This window comes from Pocillopora verrucosa, chromosome 1, assembly GCF_036669915.1.
Source record: "Pocillopora verrucosa isolate sample1 chromosome 1, ASM3666991v2, whole genome shotgun sequence".
Classification (NCBI taxonomy): Eukaryota; Metazoa; Cnidaria; class Anthozoa; order Scleractinia; family Pocilloporidae; genus Pocillopora; species Pocillopora verrucosa.
This window is the reverse complement of record NC_089312.1, coordinates 14,553,453-14,581,258: the sequence shown is the minus strand read 5'-3', so window position 1 is coordinate 14,581,258 and position 27,806 is coordinate 14,553,453. Positions and strand designations below refer to the sequence as shown.

The 27,806-nt window shown below is 38.3% G+C and overlaps 1 protein-coding gene across 2 annotated transcripts; it reads right to left on the bottom strand.

Moving 5' to 3' along the window:
* Nucleotides 1–982: 982 nt before the first annotated feature.
* On the bottom strand, nucleotides 983–26,144 carry LOC131775682 (uncharacterized). Of its 2 annotated transcripts, none has more exons than XM_066159530.1 (11): nucleotides 23,674–26,144; nucleotides 22,863–22,984; nucleotides 22,263–22,404; nucleotides 21,302–21,330; nucleotides 9,172–9,459; nucleotides 7,788–7,870; nucleotides 5,620–5,859; nucleotides 5,175–5,447; nucleotides 4,603–4,635; nucleotides 2,718–2,852; nucleotides 983–1,793 (listed from the first exon to the last, which is right to left on the bottom strand). In XM_066159530.1, the coding sequence occupies exons 6-11, from the start codon at nucleotides 7,837–7,839 to the stop codon at nucleotides 1,342–1,344; spliced, it is 1,185 nt and encodes a 394-aa protein (XP_066015627.1). In that variant the 5' UTR covers nucleotides 7,840–7,870; nucleotides 9,172–9,459; nucleotides 21,302–21,330; nucleotides 22,263–22,404; nucleotides 22,863–22,984; nucleotides 23,674–26,144; the 3' UTR covers nucleotides 983–1,341. The 2 variants fall into 2 exon arrangements, with proteins under 2 accessions (XP_066015627.1, XP_066015633.1); XM_066159536.1 differs by having other exon boundaries at nucleotides 24,523–26,144.
* Between the last annotated feature and the right edge of the window lie 1,662 nt (nucleotides 26,145–27,806).

Below are 27,806 nucleotides of genomic sequence, written 5' to 3'. Positions count from 1 at the left end.
CCTTATTGCCTAACTGAGTGTTTACTCGGCCTGCTTACTGGAACATTTGTGGATTTTCCTTGGAATACCTGTAAATAATTTGTTGAGTCCCACGCTTGTGTGGTTCTGCGAACTGCGTAATAAACATTTTTCCAAAATCTGATGAGCCAGTATCCATATTGCATAATTTTCTGACTAGCAACTTGGTTTACTTCAATGTCATTAAGCATTAAGTAACTAACAATGTCCCTGAATAATAATAAATAGGCCGGAACACACGAACGAAAGCAAAATTATTTGGTAGCTCAGGAATGAAGTACAAAATAGTAATAAAACTAGTAATGATCAAAGATTAGTAAAGTGCGTTCGATCTCTAGTAAATTTTTCTGTACTGATTGCGCAGAAAAAAAATCGGTATCTTCAGCTCAAGGCGTCACGATCGATCCCTTTGGGACTGGTCCATAAAACCCTCGAGAATGATTTCCGTAAAAACGAAACGCCTTTAGTATGCCTTCCCCTTCGTCGAACGAAAATATTTTGTTCTATACATAATTTTTCATGCTAGGAAAATTGTGTTTGCACTACGAGATAATAGACCACTCACAGCTTGAATGTAGGCCTCAGTCACATCTTTCCATTCTCGACATCTCTTCGAAAACTTTCACGGCCTGGCGACGATAACAACTGAGGAGAATATAAAAATATATTTACATCAGTTGGGGTTATTTTACTTTTACTGTTACATTTAAACTTTCATTCATGAAGTCAGTATATCTTAAAGAGCTCCAATTCATCAATTTCAAATCTCAAAGTACGATGAACACATATCTTTTGGTAACCATGCATAAGTTTACATTTTCGATTCAACGAAGTTTTAAATTTCCTCTCAACACTGATTATCTGTATGTAGATGATGCCTGCAAGAGATTTTCAAAAAATCCGTCGACTGTTATGAAAATAAAGAATTTAATGTCAAGCTAAATATGATGACTTCATCAATGGTCTCACAAGATCTTATGATTTTACAATAACATGGCCACAAAGTTCGAATACACTTAAAAAAGGTAGATACCCGATGAAAAAGACCTATTGCCCTCCTGATCTCTAAACACATTAGTTACAGTCGCTTTCTCCAGTTTCAATACAAATATCTTCGGTTTTGCTACAAGACTACTTTATAACACTTACAGCGTGGGCAAGCGATGTCTCACTTGAAAGCACATGGAATTGAAGGGAAAGCACAAAATAAATTGGTTATTCAGCGCAAATGATAAATATTATTTATATACTTATACAGCGCCACGTTTCGAGTTAGTTACCGCACATACAAAAGTAGTTAAAACCTAATTATCAAAAAGCTTGTTACAAAATCTGTTCCTGTGACAAATCGCTAGGGATCGTTAAACATTTAACCAATTTTCTTTCCCAGTGTTCCTTTTCAACATTCTTTGAAAGGTCTATGAAGCTCCTTTTTCGCAGCTCCTTTGGGAGTTTTCCTCTGTCCACATCATCAAGTTTGATAACGACTAAACTGTTATCTCTCCTTTCCATGAGTCGGTGAAGGGCGTAATCCATTTCAGAACCGCAATAATTGCTATTGAAAAAGTTATTAGACACGACAGCTATTGTTTTTCTTGAGTTGTAAACACTGTTGATCATATTTTCACGAAAAGGTACTCCGGCAACGAAATCTCTGTAGTGTACACAGCATTTAAAACCGTGCTTTTCCTCCAAAGTTAGAATTAGAGTTTTAGTCACCCAATCCGAGTCTTGGGAGCTGAAAATAACGAACGCGTCGTATTCAAATTCAAGTTCTGAAAGCAAAAAATAAGGACATGTTGTTGGCTGAGAGTTCTATAGTAAAAATTTATTGGAGTAAGATTTTTAATCAAAACCCGTTGAGGTGATTCCTCAGAAAAAAATAAAGTTATTGAACAATTCTTTTTTCGACTTTCTTCAAATGTTCCCTTCCAATGTCTGTTTCGAAAAGTACAATTTCAAAGGTAGGTCACCATACTCGTTTAAGAGATATGATGAGCCAAACGTACCCCACTTATGCCTATTCTAGCACTAATCATGCGCGTCATTTCATTGATTCGCGGCACATTTTGCTGCAGCTGGAAGCAAGGGTGGCTAAAGTAACATTTTAAAACTGAAAAACTCGATAAGTTGAAAGTCTTGAACGTATAGAACAATTTGATATGCAATTTGCGAAAAAACCATGCAATTTTAAATGACATCAACTCAAAACGTTCCTCGAGTCGTTGTTTTTAAGTCATAATTTGCATCATCGAGTAACAGTCTCTGCACGATATTAGCAATATCTTTTTTTCCAATTCGATGAATTTTTTTTTAATTTGCCCAATTTAAAAGGGAGAATTTATAAACAATAATTGTGCAATTAAAAAATATGGGTCACCATGCTCGTCCACGAGCTAAAGACCATCCTACCTCATTACGCAGTCCCCTTATTGAAAAACAATACCGTATTCTCGGAATATGCGCGCGATTACTCGCCTGATTACGTGATTTTTATGCCCAATACAAGATGCACAGTTCAATACCGAGGAATCACCTTAATAATATTAAAAATATGGCCCAGCACGGTTAAAACTCATAATGAGATCAAAGGGCGTTCTCTGACTCAAACACGCGAGCTTTCGGCTTTCAGTACATAGCCTACACAAACAAAGAAGTAACAAAGAGATCTTTAAACCTCTAACCCAAGTTAGACTAACCTGACATTGAAATTGCACTATTCACGGGCTCCTTGGATCGGGATCGACGGCGCCAGCAGATAAAAGATAAAGCAGCTACGGTAATTAGCACGCCTGCCGAGACGATTCCAGGGACAAGAGCATCGCGAGCCTTATCTGAGGAACGGATACGTTTCAAGGTTATCATTTCTTATCATCAAAGACTTCATACGCAATAGAAGTCAGGAGGAACTAGAATATGAACATGCAAGGTCAAACTGGGAGCAGGGTTTTGACGAGATGAGCTGGTGTTTTCTTAGTACGAGTTGGATGAGATGGCTGCACCTCTAACTCTTCTCTCTTAGCCATTCGCATCATGCCACGATTCTCTACTTTTAGTTTAGCAGTATAGGTTTTCAATCGAGCCCATTGCCTAAATTCCCAAACGTTGGTCCAGCTATAAAGAATAAAGGTGATATCCGCAAAAACAACAACATGTTAAGATGATAGAGAACGACCTTAGTCTGTGTAGATTGTAACTATTCACCGAAAAATGAGAACGTGTCGCATTTCGTACAAAATTATAGCAGTTCATGCGCAATTGTGGTGATAGGATCAAGTGGAGTCCACTTCGGTATGTAATTATACTTTTGATTAACAAATCGGACGAACGCGAAGCGATTTGTTAATCTCGACCAATTAATCATAACCATCACGATTTCCGATAAAAATACATTTAGAACAATTGTCTCAAGTTGAAAATTCCTCCATTTTGGAAATTCCCCAGTTTTTCTCAGGATAAGTGGTTGTTGCTATGGTTATTGTGATCAATTTTGTTATAAGTTGATTAGCTTAGTGGACTAAGTACGATTGGCTTCTTCAACTGTCAGATAACAAGTGTCCGATTACAGCCAACTGTCTTGTTACACTGTCCAATTACAACTCTACAAAATAATTAGTGAAAAATAAAGCGTTAGTGCACTAATCACATTTGAGGAAATTGTAATGGTTATGATTAACCCACAAATAGTTTCCTGTAAATTCAACAATATTTGGCTGTTTGGGAACATCCAGAGACTAAAGTAGTAGGAACTTAACTAATTTCGTTGTCTTGCTCTCCCGGCAAGGTTTTGTTTTTAAAGCTTTCCCAACCGAAAGGAGCTGAAAGTTTTGGAAAAGTAATTGAGGCCAACACTTATTATAAGCAGAGCTTGTTACATCCAAGTTTCTAAATACAGGAACAGCTAGTTTGTTTTAAATGGATTTTACTTTTTCAGTTTTCTTCCTCTGTCTCATATCCTGTTAATCCTGTTTTTTTTTAATGTCTCAGGATTAGATCCTAAAAAATGCAGCTAAGCGACGTGGGAATTTCTTTTACAAATATTACTTACTTAGGAAATATTAGTAACTTTAATAAATATTTATAACTTGAGAGCAACCACTGTGATACATCGCTTACATTCAGCCTTGAATTAAGGCAAGCTCATAAGAGTATTTTAATCTAGTGGTTTTATGTTAACAGCTCAAGGTTAACCAAGCCTTCTTAACATGAAGTGATTAGATGTATTACAGTCTACTTCCCACGAAATGATCGTCGAGTGATCATGCAAATTTCCTCCATTCAGCAGAAGAAGTTTGCTTCATAACCCACAATATTTTTATTCTCCCAGCGCCATTTCAAAACGTTTTTGAAATCAAGAAACTGAAAACGCGGTCTAAGATTCTAAATAGTAACCTAGCTTTCACATAACAGTCTTCAAATGCATTAGGAATATGACCACTGACTGAATATGACTGTGGAAACAGTCCGTATGGCAAAATACCGACCAAGTAAGAACCGATCAGAACGCTCGGATCTACTTCAAGACTACCTTGCTATATAATAACTAGAAGTAATTAAGTTATATAATATATCAATGAACTGTACCTCCTAAAACATTTGTAGGTGAAGCCGTTGGATCTGAACAAAAGAAAAAACTGTTTTATCACACAACAACTACCAATGACCAATACCCCAGGGCTAATAAGCAAATTCCTTTCTTTTTTCATATCATACTTGCAAAACGTTTCCTTTAAACTCAAAAGCTGGACAAGATGAAGAGCACTGAGACAACCTTACACCAAAATACAATTTTCAACTCGAACTATAGAATATTTAGATATCAAATAGTTTTCAAATAACTAAGATCACAGCTCTCCTTTCGAAGTCGATATTCAATTAAAAGATCTTTGATGTGCTCCAGAGATACCAGCTTTTTCACACACGGTTAAAGGAAAACAAAAACAAAAAATAGCTCGCTTAAGCAGGTAAAGTTTTCGAAAATATTCAATGTTGGATCATAAACAAAAGTTTTTCATTTAATAAAACTCCTCGATAGATTTTTCCTCCACGTTAGTATTTTCTTTCTTTTTCTGTTGTATTGAGCGGAAACGAAATCAAATCATCACACAAACAACAAACCCAATTTAATATTTGCTCAAAATTTCAAAAACTCTTACCTTCAACAATCAACCTCACTGTGCAATTTAATTTTCCATAACTATTGGAAGCCAAGCAAACAAACGTTCCACTGTCCGATTTAAGAACGTCCGTAATTTGCAGATACCAATGTGATTTTACAAAATACCGATCAGAGGGCAGATGAATCTTTCTCTCATCCTTATACCAAATGTAATTTTTAGCATCGCTCACGTTACAGATCAGCTTGACTTCCTTTTGTCTCATTTGTTCAACGAGCCTTGGAGGAGAAGACCGCCTCAACTGGGGCGCAGCTGCAACATAAGACACAAGAAAATCTAAAACTTCAATGTTTGGTCAAAAACAACAGTTGTACTTTTTATAAAACTTATCGATAGATTTTTCCTCAACTTCAGTATTTTCTTTTTCGTACTGAGCGGAAAAATCGCATCTTCTCATTCATGAATGAACTCTTTTTATACTCACCACATCCTCTCTCATCGGATCCATCACCACAATCGTTTTTTCCATCACATTGCAAATGACCTTGTATGCACTCTCCATCACAGTGAAACATTTCTTTTGAACAAACCAGAGGAGCCGTCGTTGGACATCTATTTTCATCTGACCTATCATGGCAATCATTAAGACCATCACACCTCCAAAACAATGGAATACAACTTTTATCGGCACAAGTAAACTGGTTTGCTTTGCATGTTTTGGCTTCTAAAAGAAAGAAAAATAGGCTGTATTTTAACAACTAATTACACTCATAAAATCACGTATCTACCATATTATCAGAACTACAAGGAAATGTGGATGAACTAACATTTGCAAGAGAAGATGAATTTTCAAAACTCAGTCGATAATGTACTGTAAATGACATGAAAATGTTTATCTCCTAGGATTAAGCATATCAACATCGTCTGTATGAAACTTGGCCATTCCTGGTATTGGATTAAGGCTTCTCCATTCCATTTTAGATCGGTAGTCATTTCAGATATTCCTCGCTCCCCAAACTGGTGAGCTTTATGATAACTCCAGCAAATAACTCCAAACTTCAGCGGTCGGCATCTGTCGATACTCCTCTTTGACTCGTTGTTGCGAACTAAACTCGAAAACTAAAGCTATGTTTTGCGCTTAATGTCCTGTTGAAACTTTGGATTGCAGCTGCATTCTCTTCAAGAATCAGTCCTAGAACTCCACTTGTAAGTCTATGTGTCGAAGTTTGGGGGTTAAAATTTGGAATTTGAAGCTGAATGATTGCACTATCGCGCATAACAGAGGTCCGCATTAACCATTGCAGGTGAACCCTCTGGCCCTTTATTTTTCCTGGAAGGCCTGCAAGTGTAGTATGGCTGGCAAGTGCTTTTTCGAAACCAGAGAGGCTTCATTCTTCAGCGAGGTTGATAAAGCCTTCAGAATGTAGAAGTAATATCAATGATCATCTACAAGCATGTCACTTAGGTCAGCTTAGAAGAACGGTACAAGAATATGTGCTTATCGCTAACAGGTCAGGGTTGCCACACGACCTTTCCCCTGATCAACTTGAAAAACTTTGGATTTGCGAAAAGCATAGAGGAAACATGGGTAAAAACTGGCGACCACGTTGCACTTGCCAGTACCCGCTGCTCAACGGCCGAAAAAAAGCAGCTAAATACTAAAAATGCAGTTCATCTCGACATGTCAGGGGAAATTAACACTATCTTTGCGGAACTCGTTCCAACAGGTTCCCGTAACTATGATTTTTATGTAAATTTTAGCTTACCAGCCAGGTATTGTCCTACAAGGCAATATGGATGTCAGAGTACATGAATTTCCAAAGCTGGGTAAATAATATACTTGTAAATGACATGAAAATATGATGACGTGCTTAATCCCTCAACTATTAATTAGAATTTAAGATTTTATGACTTTGCCCTGGTTTTGACACTCCCAGAAGTAACTTAACCATTGAGAAATTGTCCACAAATGTGCCAAACATTCCATTATGGACAACACAATTGAGTCTTGATAGTAACCTAGACTCACCATCTTTTTTCACTCTCACTGTGATCTGTTTAAACAATTAGGAGTTAAACAAAAGATTCCTCTCATAAGGAAATAATGTTTTCGGTGATAACTAAGGCAGCAGCCATTTTTAAATCACTCATTGTAGTTACTCATAATGACAGCATCCACAGTAAAATGTTTTGCATATTTGAAGACATTTTTTTGTAATGTTTAGTTACTTTTTAACATAAGGGACGTTGCTAGTTTTATTTCGAAAATCTTCTTCGATGGGATATACTAAGGCTGCATGTAAGGCTAAGTAAACATATCCCATAGAAGTAGATCTATAGCTATCATTTAAGCTGAAATTATTTACTGGAATGACTACCTCCACGAAATTTCGACATCTCACGGTAATCTTGAACACTTTTTTTTAACTTTCAATTAAACTTTGTGCCGTTTGCCTGAGCATAGAGTTTAGTCAGTTAGAGAGGCTACGTCACGACTCGCACGTGCATACAATGAATCAAGAAACTAGTAAAAAAAAAAAAAACATTGGGCCGATGGCAGCCACTACCTTGGAGTTCCATACAATCCATTAAATCCTGAGATGGTGCGATCGCAGGAAGGTCTAAGATTAATCATAATTTTACAGGTCTCACTTTTGCTTCCGTGTGGGTTGCGATGTTGGCACGAGTTCTCTCGACCAATCATAGAGTAAGGTCAATAGAGTCACAGGTTGTTTCTGAAACGAAATTGATAATAGCACTTTCTCGAATAATAAAATAACTTAGACAACTTGCGCGGTAAACTAGAGTTAAATCGTTTCACAAGTCAACTTCGCGCCCGAGTCAAGTTCGAGTCGACATAAATTTTTGCCCTCTTTGTAAATAATATCGTAAGACAATTCACTATGATGGAAGCCGCCCAAAAAAGTAGAACAAACTCAATCTTTAAATTATGTCGTTTACCTTTTACTTCAGCCGAGACACCTTATTTCTTCTGTTTCAATCTTACCACGAAAAAGAATTCTTGCATTTTGAATTGTTGCTAAGCGTTCTTGCACCGCTTATACTGTTACAGATTTGTCGCGAAGTTTACAACACGTTTCAAAGTCAAGAAATATTAAAACCCCGGTGATAACCACAACTGATGCTCAAACTACAAAAAAATTGAACTCGGGCTTCCAACTAGACACAGCGTATTCCACACATTAAGTAACATGGCTCGACAACTTTGTGATGCTTCGAAAATTTTGAACAAGTGAAAGTGGCATGATCATTCTGATAAAACAAATGTTTTACAGAGGAATGATATCTGCCCCCCACATTTTTGGAATGTTAACTTCTTTTGAACGCAGCTGTGAATCAGTGCAGAATAAACCCTTGCAAACGGCCGTGAAAAACGTTTAAGCTTAAAAGTAAATGTTCTTGTATTCCTGATACCATGATCAAATTGACACAGATATCGAAACGAAAATAAAAAAAAAACCTAAAAGCAAAAACAAAGGAGAAATTTTTAGGGACTCGAGATTGACCTGTGACTCTGGCAAACTTGACTTGGGCTCGAACTCGTGATGTGGTGTAAATCGATTATCTAAGTAGTTGCGCCGCTTTAAGCCTTTATTTTTCGCTGCACGGTAAAAATGAAGAGAATTCCCCAAACTACTTTCCGAGAAGAAAAAAGTTGCCATGTTTTTGCTTCAAGAAAATTGTAACGAAAAACTAACAGGATTTTCATGCAGAAATTTATTGAAAAAACAAGAGAATATCAGCTGATATTCTCGTGGAAAAACTGATTTACAAGAAAACGAATATCACAAGCATGGTGAATGTGTACTTCACCGGCTCGCTCATTAGCATTAGCATGTATGACGACACAAAGTCTTGAGGCTTTGTCTCCTCTAAAATCACATAGAAATCACTCTGAGAAAGAAAACGCATTAATCTTAATAAAGAGGTGGCCATAATAAAACAAGTGACTCGGATGCATCTATCGACTGAATCTCTGACATCTCATAGAACATAACTTATGAAGTTTAAATACCTTTAACAATGAGCTGTATTGTTAGATTACTTTTGCCGCAGTCGTTCACCACAACACAGGTGTAAAAGCCGGCGTCCTCTTTCTTCGCCTTTCGTATCCTTAGGTATCTATTGATGACTGTACGTTGATGACCTCCTCTGAGAGTCTGATTGTCCTTGAGCCAGTAATACTTTAACGTTTGGTTCGGATCAATGATCTTGATCCAGCACGGGAGTCTTTTATTCTTCCCGCTGTTAACCTTGATGACCTTTCTGGGCTCGCTTCCATTCTTTCCACGGATGTCAGGAACTGAAACCGGAGAGTTATTTCTGTTAAATCTCTGTTTTACATTCAGAGTAAACTGAAAAGTTGTGGCGCTGTTCGTTAAAATCTAAATACGTGTTGTTTTTATCTTAACTCCTTATACACGTCACCTCAATCGCAGTAAATTTCAAGAACTACTTTTAGCGAAAAACTAGACGAAAACGGCTGCTATATAAGCTAACAATCTATTCAACTTGTAAGGCGTTGGGCCTAGCGTTTCATAGCGACTTAGCGTGCTTTCGTTGTCTCGCTCTTGACTCAGGTCGTAGAGCGTAGCCCCATAATTATACAAAATAGTAGTAACCCATCAAGCCGAAAAAATTTGGATGTATGACCGTTCGACCGTACAAGGTGCTACTTTTAACATGCGTGCTCAACTGTACCGCGGGCACGCCAACGCCACGGCTTTGTTCAATGGTCCAGTGGTCAGTGCACTGGGCTCCCAGTCAGACAACCCGGGTTCTAACCCTGGCCGGGGCAAGGCGCTGTTCCCTTGAGACGTGAAAAGTTTTTAGGCTTGCCTAAATCTATATATTACAAAATAGTAGTAACCCATCAAGCCGAAAAAAATTTGGATGTACGACCGTACAAGGTGCTACTTTTAACATGCGTGGTCAACTATATCGCGGGCACGCCAACGCTACGGCTTTGTCTAGTGGTCAGTGCACTTGGCTCCGAGTCGGACGACCCGGGTTCTAGTCCTGGCCGGGGCAAGGCTTTGTGCCCGCGAGACGTGCGGGAAAAAAATGCGAACTCCGCTTTAGGCTTGGCTAAATCTATATATTATGCCAGGACCTTTCACTGATCGAAATAGCTTTGAAGCATGTATTGTACCCACCACTTTTGCATCACGTTCAAAAAATGTATTGGTAAATACAAGTAACTCTTATTTTCTCTATGGCCTCGAAAGATACAGAAATGTTTAAATTGTGAGAGCTATCCTTTGCATCAGGAAAGTAAGGAAATGTTTACATCTAATGCAGGTTTGACAATTGACCCCTGGGTAACGGAAAATGAGCCCCTGCTTGAGGAGGAATGAAGAAAAAATTAGAGTCGCTTTGGTGCAAACACCTCTTTACTTGAATCCAGTAGCAACTGAGATTTGATTGAGTTTCCTTGGATCACTAAATAACTGAACAATATTATTGAGGTCTGATAACTAAAAATTAGATAGATATGTTTTTCGAAAGTAAAGATGCCTCCGTTTCTGGCCATGAAAATCTTAAATATATCAAGCAGCGCCAGTGATCGATCGTCTCTCTTCTTTAGAAGAAACCGGTCACTATATTTTTTGTACCACACGTTAAAGCTCTCTCAGAAAACCAGGTGCACTATCTTAATGTGCTTAGGCCAAGAGGATTGTTCGCCTTCAATTCTCGGTCTCTTTGCGTACTTTGCTGCGAAGCTGTTAAATAAAGCTAGTTGTTTCTTGCAGCGATTCTTTCGACCGAGAAATAATCGCTCTTTCTTCACGCCCGCAGCGTAACTATCTCTTAAAGAAATCTGTAAAAACCTTGAGATTCTGCGGCAAATTATCCAACTTTTATCGACGACCGAGGCGCTGTTTACAAATGCAAGCCGAAACCAAGTGGTTTCGTAAGCGCGATGCTAATCGAACATCGTCCTCTTCTTACTCTGTACCAAAAATCGCTCAAAATCTCTTCTTATATCCTTAAAGCAAAGTATATATTGGAATTCGGACGCTGAATCGCAAATTTAACCGAAAAATGAAAAATGAATTCACTTCAGTGTTGCTGTTTTATCTCAATAACTTTCACGCTAGCACGTGACACTTCGCAAAAAGATATTATCAAATGACATTATTTTGTATAAATTAGAGTGACGTCACGGAACCCGATTAGTATCAGGTATGCGTTAACGTTTCCTCCGCTTCTGCTTCACCTTGTGGGGGAAGTTAAGGCTACACGCAAGGTATCCCTGTAAAATGTCTATTTTTACGCCTCACGACAAATCTCTTTTTTTTTGCCATCTTATGACTTATGGTTTACTCCATTGAGACTCCCTTTATATGGTGATGTATTATTAAAAAATATTCTCTTGCATAAAGCTAAACTACCATTTGTGCGATATATAGAGACCAAAGTAAGAAGAGAATTTTGGGGTGGACCACTGGCCCACGAAAAATATTGCAAAATCTAAGATAGCAAAGACCTTGAAGATATATGATCTCAAGTTGGGAAATGGATCTTTAAAATACTACTATTCACGCCCATAATATACCCATTAGTGCTGCCCATACCCATGTGGCCCTAGTATAGATACTTTTCACCTATATGGTGGTAACCTCTCTCGCACTTAAACTGAATTTGAATTTCCTTTTATCAATGGCTTTTCACAATAGGTCCTGCCGAACATTCTACTCCGGTCAAATTGGAAGACAGAGTGCTGGGTTTCGTGGACAGAGGAAAACTAAAGAAAAACAAACAATTACAAACACAAATCCGAACTTAACCCCTCGTGATGCTAAGTCCAGAATTAATGCACTATTCCTGCGACCTAAATCTGTGGATGAGATCTTCTCTACGTTTTCTAAAGATATGTGTAAGAGTTATATGCAGAGCAAGATTGCGGCAGCATCAGTGGGACATATTTAAGGTGGATTCACACCAACCTGAACACGCACGAGTGTTCCGTCCATCATCCAGAACGCCTAGAACACCTAGAAGAACCGTCTTGAGTATAAGCGAACTAAGTGTCATGGTCACCAACAACCGAATTTCTTGTTTTCACTGACTCCACCTAAACAGCTTCGATTATAATCTCAGTTGGAGGATGTAAGGAAAAAAGCGACAGTTGACCAAAGGAGATGTTGGTAAACCAACCAATTAACTGTCAGAGCGGAAGTTCGGATTAGGTTCTCAAAGTTCACCATCAGGCTTCCGCGGCACTTTCCTACTTCGCTTCAGTTCAGTTCGTCATTCGTGCAGTTTTTATCTCGGCATTCTTTTCATCTTTGCAAGCATGCCTAAAGGTCATTACTCCGTATGCTAATCTACTGTTCATGAGGTCAAACTCTCTGCCAGACGCCTGACGGTTGAAGTCGAAACTCCCTTTTCATATGGGTTTCAGTTGTGGTCTGCTCGTTCACACACCCATCCAATCATATCATGATCAAACCCAATAATAGCGCAATTACGGTTTGACATGCTACTGAATTTGTCCGCAGTGATTTAAGAAAAAATCATGAATAAAATCCGATCGACTAGAAAGTTTGCGGCAAACTTCGGCACAAACAAGAAACCCAACTGAGGACGTCGGCACAAAACTTAACAAGATTAAGATCTGAGGGAAAAAAAAAAAAAGTACCTCACAAGGCTGAAAACAGCTTCTCTTTCGACACAGGGAAGTGCTCGCTTGGAAATAGCACGCACTGCTACATTGGCTAAAAATCCGGACAGGAATTTCCCACGCCTTATGTTAACGTGTTATGAAGTATTTCGTTAGTCTAGAAAGCCAGTTGGTCAGTTAGTAAAGTATGACTCAGCCTTTCGTTTACATTCCGAATGTGGTTACTGTATGATTTCGAATTCTGAAGTTATTAGGGTTTGGGCTGTCGTGATACAGCTAATTCCCCGACATTTAATCACGTAACAAACGTAGGCGGTAGTAGCCACAAAAAACTATATTAGTTATAATAGGATATAAAATTTCATTAGCGTGATCGCGTTTTAATGATGTCACAAGATACTTTGACTTTCACAATTACTATTAAAGCGGATGCTTTGAGTTAACCCCTATAAAACTATATATCATTTTAAAGTTTATAAACTACTTAATTTGATAATAAACTTTCTTTTTTCGGAAATAGAGTGATGAGAATTTAAAAATAAAAAGAGAAAACTACTCATGTCACCGTTCATGTGCCTTTAATCAATTAACACGTGTTTGCGTCTTGTTTCGGCAAACAGTCTTCAGGAAGTCAGCACATATTAAGCTGACTAACTCGACTAAAATCTTATTAGTAACACGGTGCAAATTTTCAAGGGAATTGGTTTATTTCTGTGTGCCCTGAATTCGAAAACGTTTGGCTAATTGGTTCGAAAATAAAATTAAGAAGAGAATAGCTCTTCCAAAGTTTTCTTTGACGATTTGTTTACTTTGATCCGAATTTGATTTGTTTTTCTTTAATTCTCGCGAGAAATAATATTTTTATCTGCTAAAGTAGTGGTTATCGATATATTACATAAGATAGCATAAACCGACAACTCATTTTCGCAAAATTTCGTCCCTAAAAGTATTACGTGTCTATAAGGAAAAGAAACGCCTGTAACTTTCCATTAACACTGTAAAAATCAAAACGGACTTGAGGAGTGAGGATGAATAAGAGGAGTGGTAAGAACCGACAATGACAGTTTCAAATGATTACGCTTGTTTTTTTTTTTTTAAAAATAGAATTTAGCTACTTATGATTAGCCCCTCTGAAATGTAAAGAATGACCTTCGAATTCGAGAAGCCACTGGAAGTTGAACATTAAAGGAAGCAGGCGAAACTTGTAACGTCTATCGTTATGGATTTTCGACCGTAAAGACTCACGTCTATTAAGTCAGATGTTTTTTATATTTTCAGTCAAGACTCATCACTATTATCAGATCAATCAGTGTCCTTATACTCCGGCAGTTCGCGTTTCATTTGACAAATTGTCGCGCGATTGCGCGAAACTATATTTCTGGATTTGCATGTTGCATTTACATTTGCTGTTTTAAACATAGTTAATAGGATCAGAAAACTGAGCAACTGCTTTATTTTCCTTAAAGCCTGATTTTTACAGTTTCATGCTAAACAACCGGAAGAAGTTTGGGTTTTTAGGGTTGTAGCAGTCGAGAGGGGCAGGTGATAAAAGGGCGGACTTTTCCTACCGCCGCACCATTAACTTCTCCTAAGGTCTCTTAAAAATAAGAAAACAGCAACTTTTGTGGCTGAAAATGAGGAAGTGGGAGCTCAGTTATATTTTAGCCCCATCAACCCTTGGAGCGCCACTGATCCATCTCCGCTGCAGATGTTTGAGCGACTTCGTTGGTTACATGTTTCAAGCGAAGGTACGCGAAGAGAAACACCAGTAATGTAAGTTGAACTGGCCAAAACGGCGCTAGTGTTGCTCCGAGGTAGATTTCAGCGAGGTTCACCGTTTTCAGATGACAGATAGAAAAAAACAGTGAATATCCGTGCAGAAAATGTTCGAGACAAAATGCCACACTGTTGTTCGTCTGGTGTGAGAACAAATACAGCGATCACGTTTAGCAAGTAGAGGTCAGTGATCAGATCTGTCGGCAAAGCTCATGGGCCAAAAATAGGGAAAAGAGTTGCATGTTTTTTCAAAACCGAAAATTATTTGAGTTGAACCACGCTTACTCGGACTCCCATGGGAAACGAAACATAGTTCAACTTAGCGGGGTTCACCGCTCTTGCACAACCAACAATCATTTTTGTACTCAAATTTGCCTTAAAAGACCCTGTTGGTAAGTACGTTTAGTTTTGAAAGTTAAGCTAATATGTACATGTATTGCGTTTTCATTAATGTTACCATGTTCGTGTCAATCCGGATTAAAGATTGGAAGGTTTAATTTTTGGAAGGCTTTTCTTTGTTAACATGTGGTATAGAATGTGAGTACTTTTCAAAGAACAGGCAGACCACACTATGTGTTTGTGGTTGATAAGTGTTGACGCGGGACGAACAAAATCTATGAGGGTTATGGATAAAATTCTGAAAATTTGCATATCTAAATTACATCTCGATCTGAACATCTCAATAAAGTTAAATGAAATATTAATCGACGAGTGTGTGATATTTTTTAGCCTTCATGAGCCGTTTGAAGCGTCTTTTTACGAAATTACTTTTGGCCGAAGGCCGTTAAGATAACAAAGGTCTCCCTTTCCTCTCTTTCCTCTTACTAAGGAAAAGATTCTCTCTTAACTTAACTGACGATCCTAACACCTTTTGCATTGCACAACAAATTTAAAGTGTTGCGTCATCCATTTTAATCTCCAGATTGCCTTCTACTAGATTTTCCCACAAAAGCATTACATCTACATATTAACCACTACATGAAACAATGGCTGCTAATGACGGAACTTCTCGTCGAAGGATATTACCTACATTTCGGTCTCCCATATTGTTTACATTACACGAGTGACAATTCAAGAAAGAAATATCCCCGTTTTTATGGTGAATTACAACGTTACTGGAGACAGTGAGTTCAACTTTAAGACCATTCTATTTACATCAAATCTTATTGTTCTATTCTTGGGAGGAAAATGGAATTTTCCATATATTGCTCTATTCTCGTCGACTGTCAAATTTTTCTTTTCTCCATAGTTTAATCGTTAGTAATTTTTCCAACAATACCGCAAAGCGTGTCGTGAGACGAGACGTCGATGAATAAGTCTGTAAATTTATCTCTAATCTTTAAAATAAACCCCGGGGTTTAAAAGGAAACGTCGTAAATTATTGCCTAAACAAGAAAGATAGGAGAGAAGTACGAGTTTCCATCTACGATAAATATTTAATAGCCCCTTACTGTCATACTTTTTTTTTTATAGCAACTGCAGATTTCGTCCATTATTACATTGTTTTTCCTCAGTTCGGTTATCATGTACGTTTTCTTTCAACTTGATACATATTGATGGAAAAAGTGGAACAGCTTGCAAAATGCAAATATTAATAGCACTGTAAAATTCCCTGACGTTTCGCGTAATTAGACAAAGAACGACTCACAGCAAATACAGCTCGGCCCGTGGTCTGTATGCTTGGGAAAGTATCTACTTCAGCCTCAACACGAAAAAATAGCATTTGGAGTTACGTGGTATGGAAAACTTTCATTTTAATTTGGACATGATTTTGGTTGGTGCGTTGTATCTTTCTCTGGTCTTTGATATCCTTTGCTGCTTTAAGAAGAAATCATCGCACAAAAATGACACGAAAAACAATCACAGTATAAGGAATCATCAATTTAAATCACGCATTTGTGGACAGTGCTTGGCGTCAGGAAGAGAAATGTCTTCACTACGATTTTCAAGGCAGGGAAGCTCGCGACATTTTGTTCAACTAAGGATTCTGGCAAGAGGCTGAGGTCGTACACAGACAATGCCGCTCGGACTTCAAGTCATTTTTTTTCTGTCAGACGAGACAGTACGTATTGCGTTTAAAGTTAACCAAACATGTGACATGCCTATAAATGCTTCGATAGAAAGAAAGAAAAGTTTGGAATTTTCATTTTTTTTGTTCGAGGTCATCCTGAAGTACATGTATCGCAAAAGCAACATTAATAACTTCCTATTCAAGCCACATGCTATTTTGACCAATTCAAAGACAGTTCAAAAAGATTAATTTAGCGACAACATTGCGGTTTTTTCAATGAACGGGAGGTAAAAGGCGTAATTAAATGAGACCACAACAAGACATTCTTAATAATTAGGACCATGTTTCCACCGACCCATTATGACTTTGGTTTGACGTCTCTGAAATCTGATCAAAGGACGGCTACTAACATCATTTTGTAACCACATTGTTACTTGGACTTTTAAAACGCAACGTCAAGGAGAAACAAAAACGAAATTGTTTATCCGATAATCCGTGCTATTAATCACACGAGAAAGAGCCTCCTTCGATGGTTAATTTAGGATCAACGTGTGATCAACCAAAAGACACAGATGCGTTCTTTTTTCACAAGACTATGTGTTCAAACAAATTTGAATTTGAAAACCGAGCGTGAAAAACCGTTCATGACACAAAAACCTAACCATAAACATACAATCGGTATTTCGATCTCTTTTCAGTTTTGATCCTACTTCAGAAGTTTTCCGGTAAATTGTTCCCTACCAATTAACTTAGAAGAAAGAAAGATAGAAAGAAGAAATTCGACCATTTTCAATTCACCAGCACCGTAAAAGCATAAGAAACGGCGAAATATCTATACCCATAGATATCGCTCGATATGAGTTAGATCCTTACTCGAGTCCTTGTTTTTTTTTTTTGGTTTTTTTTTTTTTTTAAATCAGACAGATTATTATTGTGAAAAATAATTTCTCTGGTACATGTTTTTTTAAGAGGGGCCATAATTATTGAACTAAAAAATGGCTAAAACGAAAGTCATTTAAATGAGAATAAAAAACAAGCGGTTATTATGGAAAAAATGTCTCTTGAAAAGTGATCAAAAAGACATTAAATTGTCCTGGGGGGTTCAACCCTTTCAGCAAGAAAAGAAAAGCAATTAGAGGAAACATTTCATCGCGGAGATAAAACAACGTTCGAGAAATATCCTACTGGGCCAGTAAATATATTTCCGTAGATTTTGAGTCGAGAGCTGGGCAGTCGGAAAGATCCTCATCAATGCTAGTATTGCTAAATTGGAGGAGGTTTTTAAAAAGAGCTCTTTGTCCATCTAAATCGCTAGCTACTGATGGGAAACTTTAGTTTCGGCACAAAAGCCACTTGAGAATGACAGTTAACCCTGTTATCGATGATAGCGGAGCTCGCAGAGCGTAGCCCCATAATTATACAAAATAGTAGTAACCCATCAAGCCGAAAAAATTTGGATGTATGACCGTTCGACTGTACAAGGTGCTACTTTTTAACATGCGTGGTCAACTGTACCGCGGGCACGCCAATGCCACGGCTTTGTTAAGTAGTCCAGTAGTCAGTGCACTGGGCTCCGAGTCGGACGATCCGGGTTCTAGTCCTGGCCGGGGAAAGGCGTTGTGCCCTTGAGACGTGAGAGAAAAAAAAATGCGAGCTCCGCTTTTAGGCTTGGCTAAATCTATAAATTATTTCTTTCTTTGTTAATAGTGAGGTCTAGACGCTTTTCCCAAACAAGATATCTGATGATTGTCAGATGTCTACCAAAACTCGTAGTTTGCACGTAAGAAAAATTAACGCGCTGGAGGGCCCATCTAACGGGAAATGGCCACGTAAATAACTAGAATGGAAAAAACTAAACAGCGCGCCTCTGACTTAACGGTTTGGCCACAATCACCAGCTGCCAAGCTCACTTCTATTTGAAAACATACTTCGTAATCGGTATTTTCTTCAGTTTGCTTAACAATGATAGTGCAAGGCGAAATTATCGAGAACGCGCCATGAGCCGCCTAAATAAATATCTTAAATACAAGGCACATTCCCTGATTTTCTTCAGATCTCCCTAACGAGAAATATTTAAGCATAAATTCCGACAAAAACTCTCTATCTTGGACCTTTTCGACATGTTCCCGCTAAAACTTTTACAAAATCGCTTCTCTAGTTAGATTTTAGCTTGGCTGGCAGACTAGGATTGATGGTTAATCTTAGTGGCTATTCTGGTTTCTACTACTAGCCTTGATGGTGTTTAGACCTCTGATCCATATTGTCCTCTTTATGACGGCATTTCACATATTTCCAAAAAGTACCCAACAGGCAGCTGCCTAGGGGAGTCCTGGGAGCGCAATTTATTGGTCATTATGACATCACAGTTGTCACCAACACTAAAAGCGCATTACACGTCACAAAGCAATTAGAGTTACTGCCCCAGATTTTCAAGCATTTCGAGAAATTCTAAGAAGCGTGTAGTATTGTTTTCGGTGTCCCAATGTGCGGCTCATCGTTGTCGAAATTAAAGGAGTCAAGCAACAGGATTAAATCTTCCTCTGGCACGTATTTCCGAGACGGAAGATGAGAAACTAAATTCTATGACCACCCGAAGGTGGTGCAGATGCGTGGTCTTATTAAGAAAATGCTCGAGGAACATGAAAAAACCAAGATCAAAGCTCCCAGAAGTACAAGCAAACGGAATGAGAAGACACGATCAAAATCTAACACTAAGGAGAAGGCTGCGGAAAAAGAAACTGCTGTCCCAACAGGAGAATTCGAAACTGGAAGTTCATGCGCATGTCTACCATTCTTACAGGTGGTCAGGGATTCTAGAGACATCAAAAACTGTACAAACAACTGCCTTGATTCAAAGACAGGAGCGAAAAAGGACCCGCACGCAATGGAGATGAGACAGTCTTCGGCTAACACCGCTTCCTACCAATTATCCATCACTCAATATCATCATTAAGAAGGTGAAGGAAATGCCGGGCTAGGGAAATGGCTATGAAAGAGGAACAACTTAAAAAACGGAAGACCAAAAAGGTGGCTTGAAGGAAGTCAACTGGAAAAGCGAAAAATAGGGTTTGCTCCAAAAATCAACCCAAGAACGAAGTCGTGTAGCCAAAAAATGACCAAACAAATTTTGTGTACACAAAAGCCCGTCATGCAAAAATGCACCAAAGAAAGCCTAGCTAAGGAAATGCTACCTAGAAAGCAGTTTATTACTAAGAGGTTGACCAAAGAAAAGTCACACACAGAAGGGCTGCAGGTAGAAACATTCAACAAAGAAAAGATATGTGACGAAACGGTGGTTTATAGCAAGTTGCTTCTTCGAATAAAGTCTTCATCGAGCAAGTCATCTCCCACCTCTAACAAAATGGCGTCGAAACTCCTAAAATTCGCTTACACGATCTTTCTTGGCAGAACTAAAAGTGCCATCGCTTTTAAAGTTCCCATTGATGGCAAACGTAAGGAGACAATTTTGCTTTCAGCCACGGTACCAAGACGACTCCGTAAGCGTGACAATCCAACCAAGCTTACTGCTGAAATGATGGCTGAAAAGCAACTGGCCGTTCAAGAGAATAGACTTAGAGAACTGGAGCGAATCCGAAACTGCGCTCGCGCTTATGTGCGGTCCCTTGAGAGAAATACCGCTGTCCACTAATTAACACTTAATAAAGCGTTTTAGATTTGAGCTTCAATGACAATAAGGCTGCTACTTGGCGGCGCAGACCTGTCCACTCGGTCTCCGTGTCCGAGTTGGCCATAGTAGCCTGGAACATGACAAATTTACGTCTCTACTACGGTTACGTGGTGCAGGTCGATGACAGTTGAATCAGTCGTTTGAGGTAAGAGCCATCAGGAGTTGATGGAAACGTTCAAGTAACGGTATAAAAAATCTTGCGCAAAATGTTGATCGAAATCAATCAAAAGGTCTACTCTTCCTGTTTCTACACATGAATTATCTTTAAGGACTGAGGACATTTATAAATCACTGCAAGTATTTCATTTAAGGATAAAGGAGGTAAGTTTCTACAGAAACTGTGGTGCTGCATCGGTAGGAGAATATAACAGGGTAATTTAGTGTTATCAACTAAGTTGAAAACATAAATTGGCCTACGTCAGAGCGATTGGCCATAGGGCTAAAGCTCGAAACATCAGCCTTCAAACTCTTTACGGAGGCCAATTTACGTTTTCAACTCAGTTGATAACACTAAATTACCATGTTATTTCGTATAAGGATCGAGTTCCTTTTAAATACAAGGGAAATTCGAATTTCAAAGTGGGCAATTCAAACTACCTATCCTTTGGTGGCTTGATAGACGCATAAAAAATGGATTTCATTGATGTCATTTTCAAAATACAATGAGTTGTGTCCATGAAATGACTATTCACTGTTTAGAAAGCATAACAGAAGCAAGGGTAGGAAAAAATTCTTCCCATTTTTCCTGAGAGGAAATTTGAAGGTAAAGGATGGCCACTGGTTTTGACTTCATATTGGCTTAAGTTAGGGTTTTCCCTCCAAGAAGTCTTACAGGGCATTCAAAACTGTCATGAACCAAAGCTACTTTAATAGAGAACTACATTAATATGAGCCATGTTTCATTTTTTTCTGCATTTCCTGAGCATATTTAAGTTGAACACAATATCTATTCAGACAGTAAGAAAATAGTGCTTTTTTAACAAATATGTCACATGCTAGTTAAAAATAATTTCACATCAACAGAAAAATTCATACAAACTTACCCCAACCCATGTCCAGACACTCCCATCTCCTGTAAGCAAAAAAATTAAACCAAGATTAGTCACACTAACTAATTGACAGTGAGGTAAATGGGTTAGTTATCCACTTTTTTTATCTCTTACAGACCACTAAGCTTCTCTTTAAAATGTTAGTACTAAAAAGTTATGCAAGTCAGTCCTGGTTATTTTTAAGGCGGATGTCTTATCCACTGGATAAAATAATAAACACATAAATTGTTCATAAACACTCCATGTCTTGATAAAAATTTATCCCTCAACAGTTAATTGTCACCATCATTGAAACAACAATTAACAAAAGAGTGACTTCCCCAAATGTTCCCACATTTCAACCCAAAATAAAACGAAAGTTGAGCAACAGCACTGAACCACAATGGTAAGTTAGGGGCTGCAGTGAGGACTAATCAATAAATGTAAAACAGGAAAAACTGTCCAGAAACCATCTACATGTCAGCTCTCCAACTGGATTTTATTAGGTCATGATTTACTATATCCTGTATTTGATCAACAAATTCTAATAGGTACCTATGGCTATTTGCATATCAGTTGGAGATGGTGATACCCTCCTACTCCTCCCTCCCCTTTCACCTTCAACTCCTGTCTCCCCCCCTCTATGTTACAGAACACAGCCATTTTTTAAATGATGTAAGAATTTTCACATTGTTTCCTTTCTCTTCCAGTACTTCCTATCCTTACCACTCCAAAACCCTGGATTTTCATAGAGAATTACATTAGACAGAGAACTGCAAAAATTTTCAAGGATATTCCTCACTCCTGAATGAAAAAATGGCTAAAGCAATTGAAATTTGGTTGGAATATTCTGCCTAATAGCCAGAGTAATCTCTGAGCTCCAATGCCTGATGTACAACTTGTGTTAAAACCCTCCTCTGCCATTCTATCAGCCAAGCCCATTCTTTCCCCCAGATCCACAGCTGACCATCAGTACCTCTAGATCATCTGGAAAGCTGACAGGTACTGGTACTGTCTGACATTGAACCAGGCCACCACTTGACAACCGTATGTCATCAGGACAACCAAACCCAGCCGTCCCTTCTCATTCCATCCCCACATGTAGAGGTCACCAAATTCTGACAGCAACACATAAGAAGAAAATCAAACTTAAGAAAATCCACTTAGCTCAGAAAACAGCTTCCACAGATTTACATGTTCATAATCTATCAAAACTTACTGGACAGCAGAAAACTATTGAAAACGTATTACTTGTTGAATCTTACATCAGGGGGTTCATAAGATTATAAGTTTCAATTTTGACCAAAAATAAGGAAAAGTCCTTCAGCACTGGAATTAAAAATAATTTTCTTACCAAAGGAAATTAAAATCAGAAATCCATGACAAAAATATTTGGAGCATGCTAACATGGACACATCCTTTCCAAAAAGCACTAATTCTTCCCACATATGGCCAATTAAGGCCAAAGTGACCAGAGGGAAGCAACATTAATTTTCCTGCCCTATTGATTATACAGCAAACATTAGGAAATGTACTTAGGCTATTCCAATTGAATATTTGGCTTCTCTTCTCTCACCATTTATTGCTGCTGAATGCCAGCCACCTGCTGCTCTAAACAGCATTCTGATTCCTTCCAGAGCTGGAACAACCTCTGAACTTTGCTCTTCAACTATCAATCCACGACCAAGCTGTCCATGACTAAAAAAAGCAAACAAAAAACCTATTAGTTGGTTATTTTGTCAGAAGTTGTCGATAGTGGGTCCCTGGGACTCGTCCCAAAAATATTAGTGAGTCTCAGACTCAAACGATTGGTTCCATCCTCAGAAAGAGTATTCTTGTTAATATGAAAGCTTAACAAAGTCTACATTTCAAACATCAACAAAATACAGTATTTAATTAAGTAATATCATTACAAGCAACACATGCTATTTAAAAAATACAAACAACTTAAGGCTAATTTTTTTTTATACTTGATAAGTGCGCTCATAAACATAACAAGCTTTGCCTTCAAAACCCAATGACAGGTGCATTCTTACCGGATGTTCAATTCCCTTTAGTTTAAAAATTTGACTTTGAGACTTGAGGGAGTAAGTCATAAAGGGTAAGTTTCTAAAGAAACTACGGTGCTGCGTTGCTGGGAGAGTATAACAAGATAATTTGATTTTTTCAACTGAGTTGATGACATAAATTGGCCACCATAAAGAGTTTCAAAGCTTGGTGGCAACGGTGTCAGTTGAAAATTAACCTTGTCGTAATTAAGAGTAATTTGCAAAAGCCTCCCCAGGTGACCTGCCTTGATATAAGCTCATAAATGGAACGGTCTTCCTTATTAATCCGATTTAAGGCTGATATAAATTTAGAGCTCGCCTGTTCTGGCCAAGACTAACCCTTGTCTAACCCTCATCAGAGTGTCTTGAGATTCTTCTTGAAGCCTTTTCCTAACTGGAGTTATGTTGAATTTTCCACCGTGGTTTGGATTTTTCTTTCTCCTCGATCGCGATTTATTCACCGATTGCAAATATGGCGACGATCCCTCCAAAGCGAGGCTTCTCGGTAGCAACACCGTTGCTAAGGGCTGGGAGCGTCAGTTTTCAAGTATTTCGTGCTAGTCAGTACCAGTTGGATTACAATTTTTTCACGGGATTTCCAGATTATAAAACCCTTCTAGTTTGCTACATTTTTTTAAATCCAGGTGAGAATATTGTTTATGTTGACAGCGCAACAGAAGATTTAGAATTTGCAGCATTTAGTGATGTGGATGGGTCCCAGGGAAGTAAACCAGGCAGGCGTCGAAAAATTAGTACCCTGGATGAGTTCTTTATGGTCCTTGTTAGATTGAGGCTTGGGTTATTTGAACTTGATTTGGCCCACAGATTCAGAGTGCATGTTTCCACCGTAAACAGGATCTGCATTTCCTGGATCAATTTTTTGTACTTAAAATTTGGCTACCTCAACAATTGGCCGGACAGAGAGACAATAGACAAGGCCATGCCCCAGTCATTCAAGGATAAATACCCAAAAAACAAGGGTCATTATTGATGGAACAGAGATCAAGTGTCAGACCTCATCCTCTTTAGTTTTGCATAGTGAGACCTATTCCTCATACAAGAGCCATACAACATTTAAAAGACTGATTGGCATTGCACCCAATGGCCACATAGCATTTATTTCCCAACTCTTTGCTGGCAGTATTTCAGACAGGGAGTTAACAGCTAGGTCAGGGTTGCTTAACTTACCTTTTTCCCACGGTGATTTTGTGATGGCTGACAAGGGGTTTACCACTTCTCACCTTCTTGAACCTATTGGTGTTGGCCTAAATATCCCCCCATTTCTTGGTTTGCAAAGTCAACAGGCCCCTTCAGAAGTCATTGCCACTCAAGAAATAGCATCAGAGTGAATTCATGTGGAAAGAACTACAAACAAAGTGAAGAAGCCAAAACATTTACAAACATTCAGAATCCAATTATTTCTTAGCTAATGGTAAAGAGCCTTATATTTAAGGTACTATAATTTCTAACATATTTACATTACTTGAAATAAATTTTGGTAATTGGTTTATCTCACTAAATATCAGGTGTCATTTCAAAACTTGTTATCCACTGACACTGCTTGCTGATATTGCCATAAGAGTGACTGTGGGAGTTGCTGGTACAGCACACACTTCAGCTGGCTCTGGTAGTGCCTTGAAAAATTTAGCTTAGTGCTTAAAGAACTAATTTCAACAACATAGTGGCAAAAAAGTCTGGATCAAATTAAATACATTCAATGACCATTCCCTGAAATGTGTAGTTAACAAAGTCACACCACTTCACCATTGTTATCCCCATTCATCCTTGAACCTGATAACTGTATTTATGATTTGTCTTCAAAACTGGAAAGTTGTCTTTCATTTGCAGATGAAATTGACTATCACCAGCACATGCTGTCTTGGGTGTGACATTTCGGTATTTGTAAGGTCCTTTTAATTTCAACAATCCCATATAGGTTGTCCTCTGTGTCATTCATCAATAGCCTTTGTGTCAGGTGAGTAACCAAGGAATGGGCAAGCATGGTTTATAACAAAGCCAGATGAAAATTTTTTGACAGACAGTTCTGGTACTACTCAAGGGCTTTAATTTCATGTACAATACCATGTTTCAAGGGTTCTGGTAAATTTCTTAGGCTGCCAGAGGTGTCCATGTCCTTAACAAGCCCCTTAAGAAAAGAAGTACTGATTGATTTTAGACTTAAGATATCTCCAAATGTTGAAGCTGTTAGTCTTGATCTACTTTCACTCCACCACTGGCTACTATTGTGTTGTGCTTGTGTTTCAGACTCAAGTGAAGCAGCATTGTGTTAACTGATTCTCAAGGTATCATAAAACTGTTGATATTCTGAAGGGCACTGTGTGACATTAAACAAGGGAAAAACTAAAGATAGTGGGAAAGATGGATAAATTGTTAAAGGAACACTGTCACTGTTACATCACTCGGGCAAGTCAACATTGTATGCAGCTTTGAAGTTTCCTGCAGTGGGTGCCAATTGATAGCTGAGATATCCTCCCAAGGGGGCAGGTCCAACTCTGGTGGGTACATTTTCACCCTCAGTATTCATGTACAAACTGAGCCCAAAGTTCTTGTTCAACTTCTGCAAATGGCCTTTAAAACATTCAATCTCTGTGTTGCTTGGGGCTGCCTTTGCTTTCGGATACAATGAACAGGAAATGCCGGGTGAAGTTTGTTTTGAAGTGTTCCCCCAGCCAGACATGTCTAATTTGGACACGATTTAGACACGATTTATTTTCTTGTGAGATGAAAATATGCCAGTGGATGTTAAAACGCTTACTTTAAGATATCAGAACACTGTTTCAACAGTTATTGTTGACCAGCTCACACTTCAATTGCTTGTTAGAACGAAACCTTTCTCTAAGGTAACAACTGATTAACTATTAAAATCTTGATCGTGAAAGTGTGATGCTTGACAAATATTCGCTACTGTGCTAACACATCAATTCTCAGCTGCTACGTAGAAGACCATCCTTAAGGTGATTTTAAGTTTTTGCTTTCAGTTTCTTTTTTTTTTAACTGAGAGAAGAATATACATGACAACCTGTTGCCTCTTTATCATGGAAGTTTATATCGTTTTAAAATTGCTGAAATTCCAAAAAGGTGCACCTAAATGTGTTGATATTTCTATATAAATGTCAATTTAAAGCCTTATTTTTCGCCCTCACAATAATTGCTTACAATATCGGTCAAGAAACTTAGCTTTAAAGGGTTGCTCGCAAATATGGGCGAAATTTAAGAATACTCTTTAGTTAAACGGAACAAAAGTCATTTTAGCCGATTATCTGCTAAAATCTTAGATAAGGATTGCAATAAGCCTGCGAAATGTTGTCACGTGACAAGTTATGTATTCAAAAGGTTAACAAGCAATTCATGAAATTCGTATAAATTGAAGTTTTCTATAAAATCGTTGACTTTTTCGTCCTATATATGTGCTCTAAACTTATATTTTGCTCAAAAATTGCTGAGAAAGGCAAGAATTCCTCGAGGTTGCTTGAACCGCAAGAAGTTACTACAAACGCCATTACCCACAGGTTATTAGTAATTGAAGTCGTCGTAACAAAAAAGTCGAAACCAGTCTGGTTTCGACTGGGATTGAGCTCTTCTTTGCCAATGCGACAAAGGAACTTTACCTTCAACAAATCCCTCAAAAATTCTTTGAGGTAGGCGTTGTGTGTTTTTACAGGAAATGAAACGTTTCGATAATTCTGTTTGATACCAAAGTCATTCCCTCAGGCCAGAATTAAGCTCCTGTTTAGTTAGAAAAAATACGAACAAGAAGGCTTCTTGATACATGTTATATCGCATTTAAGTGTTTCATTTGCTCGGCAAGATGGAGAGAATCATGAAAGGAAGAGATCCACAAATACAAAGGTGCATCCAACGAAAATATGGTCATCCTTATTTGCCGCAACCATCAGTCAAGATTTTCATGAGCTTTTCTTATATTTAGTGCGCACGTGATACACTAAGTGGCGTGTGCATGCTTAACAATTGGCACACCTGGCGACCATTCATAATTTATAGCCTGGAGCTAGGGGTAGAGGATTTTAAGGGCGGATCACATGGTTTTCAGGGGGAACAGAGGCGCAGCATTCGTCGCCAAAGTATAAAGGGGAAAGGGGGGGGGACTACAAAAAATTGACTGCTAATTAACTGCCAATGAGAGAGAATCAGGTGAATTTTATCGTGACGCAGACAAAATCCTCCAAGTCCCCCCTTTCCAGGAAGCCCCCCTCCCCAGGGTGGCCCCCTTCCCAGGACGACGAATAAAAACCGGTCCTTTAGTAACGATACGGATACCAGAAATGTGAAAGATCGTGCTTCTTTTTTTTCTGAGATAGAGAAATTACAAATGTTATTTTAAAAAATGAATCATGTCCGTTTTTCACGGCTACACTTACCATCTGTGGTGCTTTCAGTTTTCTCAGCTTCAGTTGGTTTTGCTTTATCTTCACGAATTAAAAAAGTGAAAA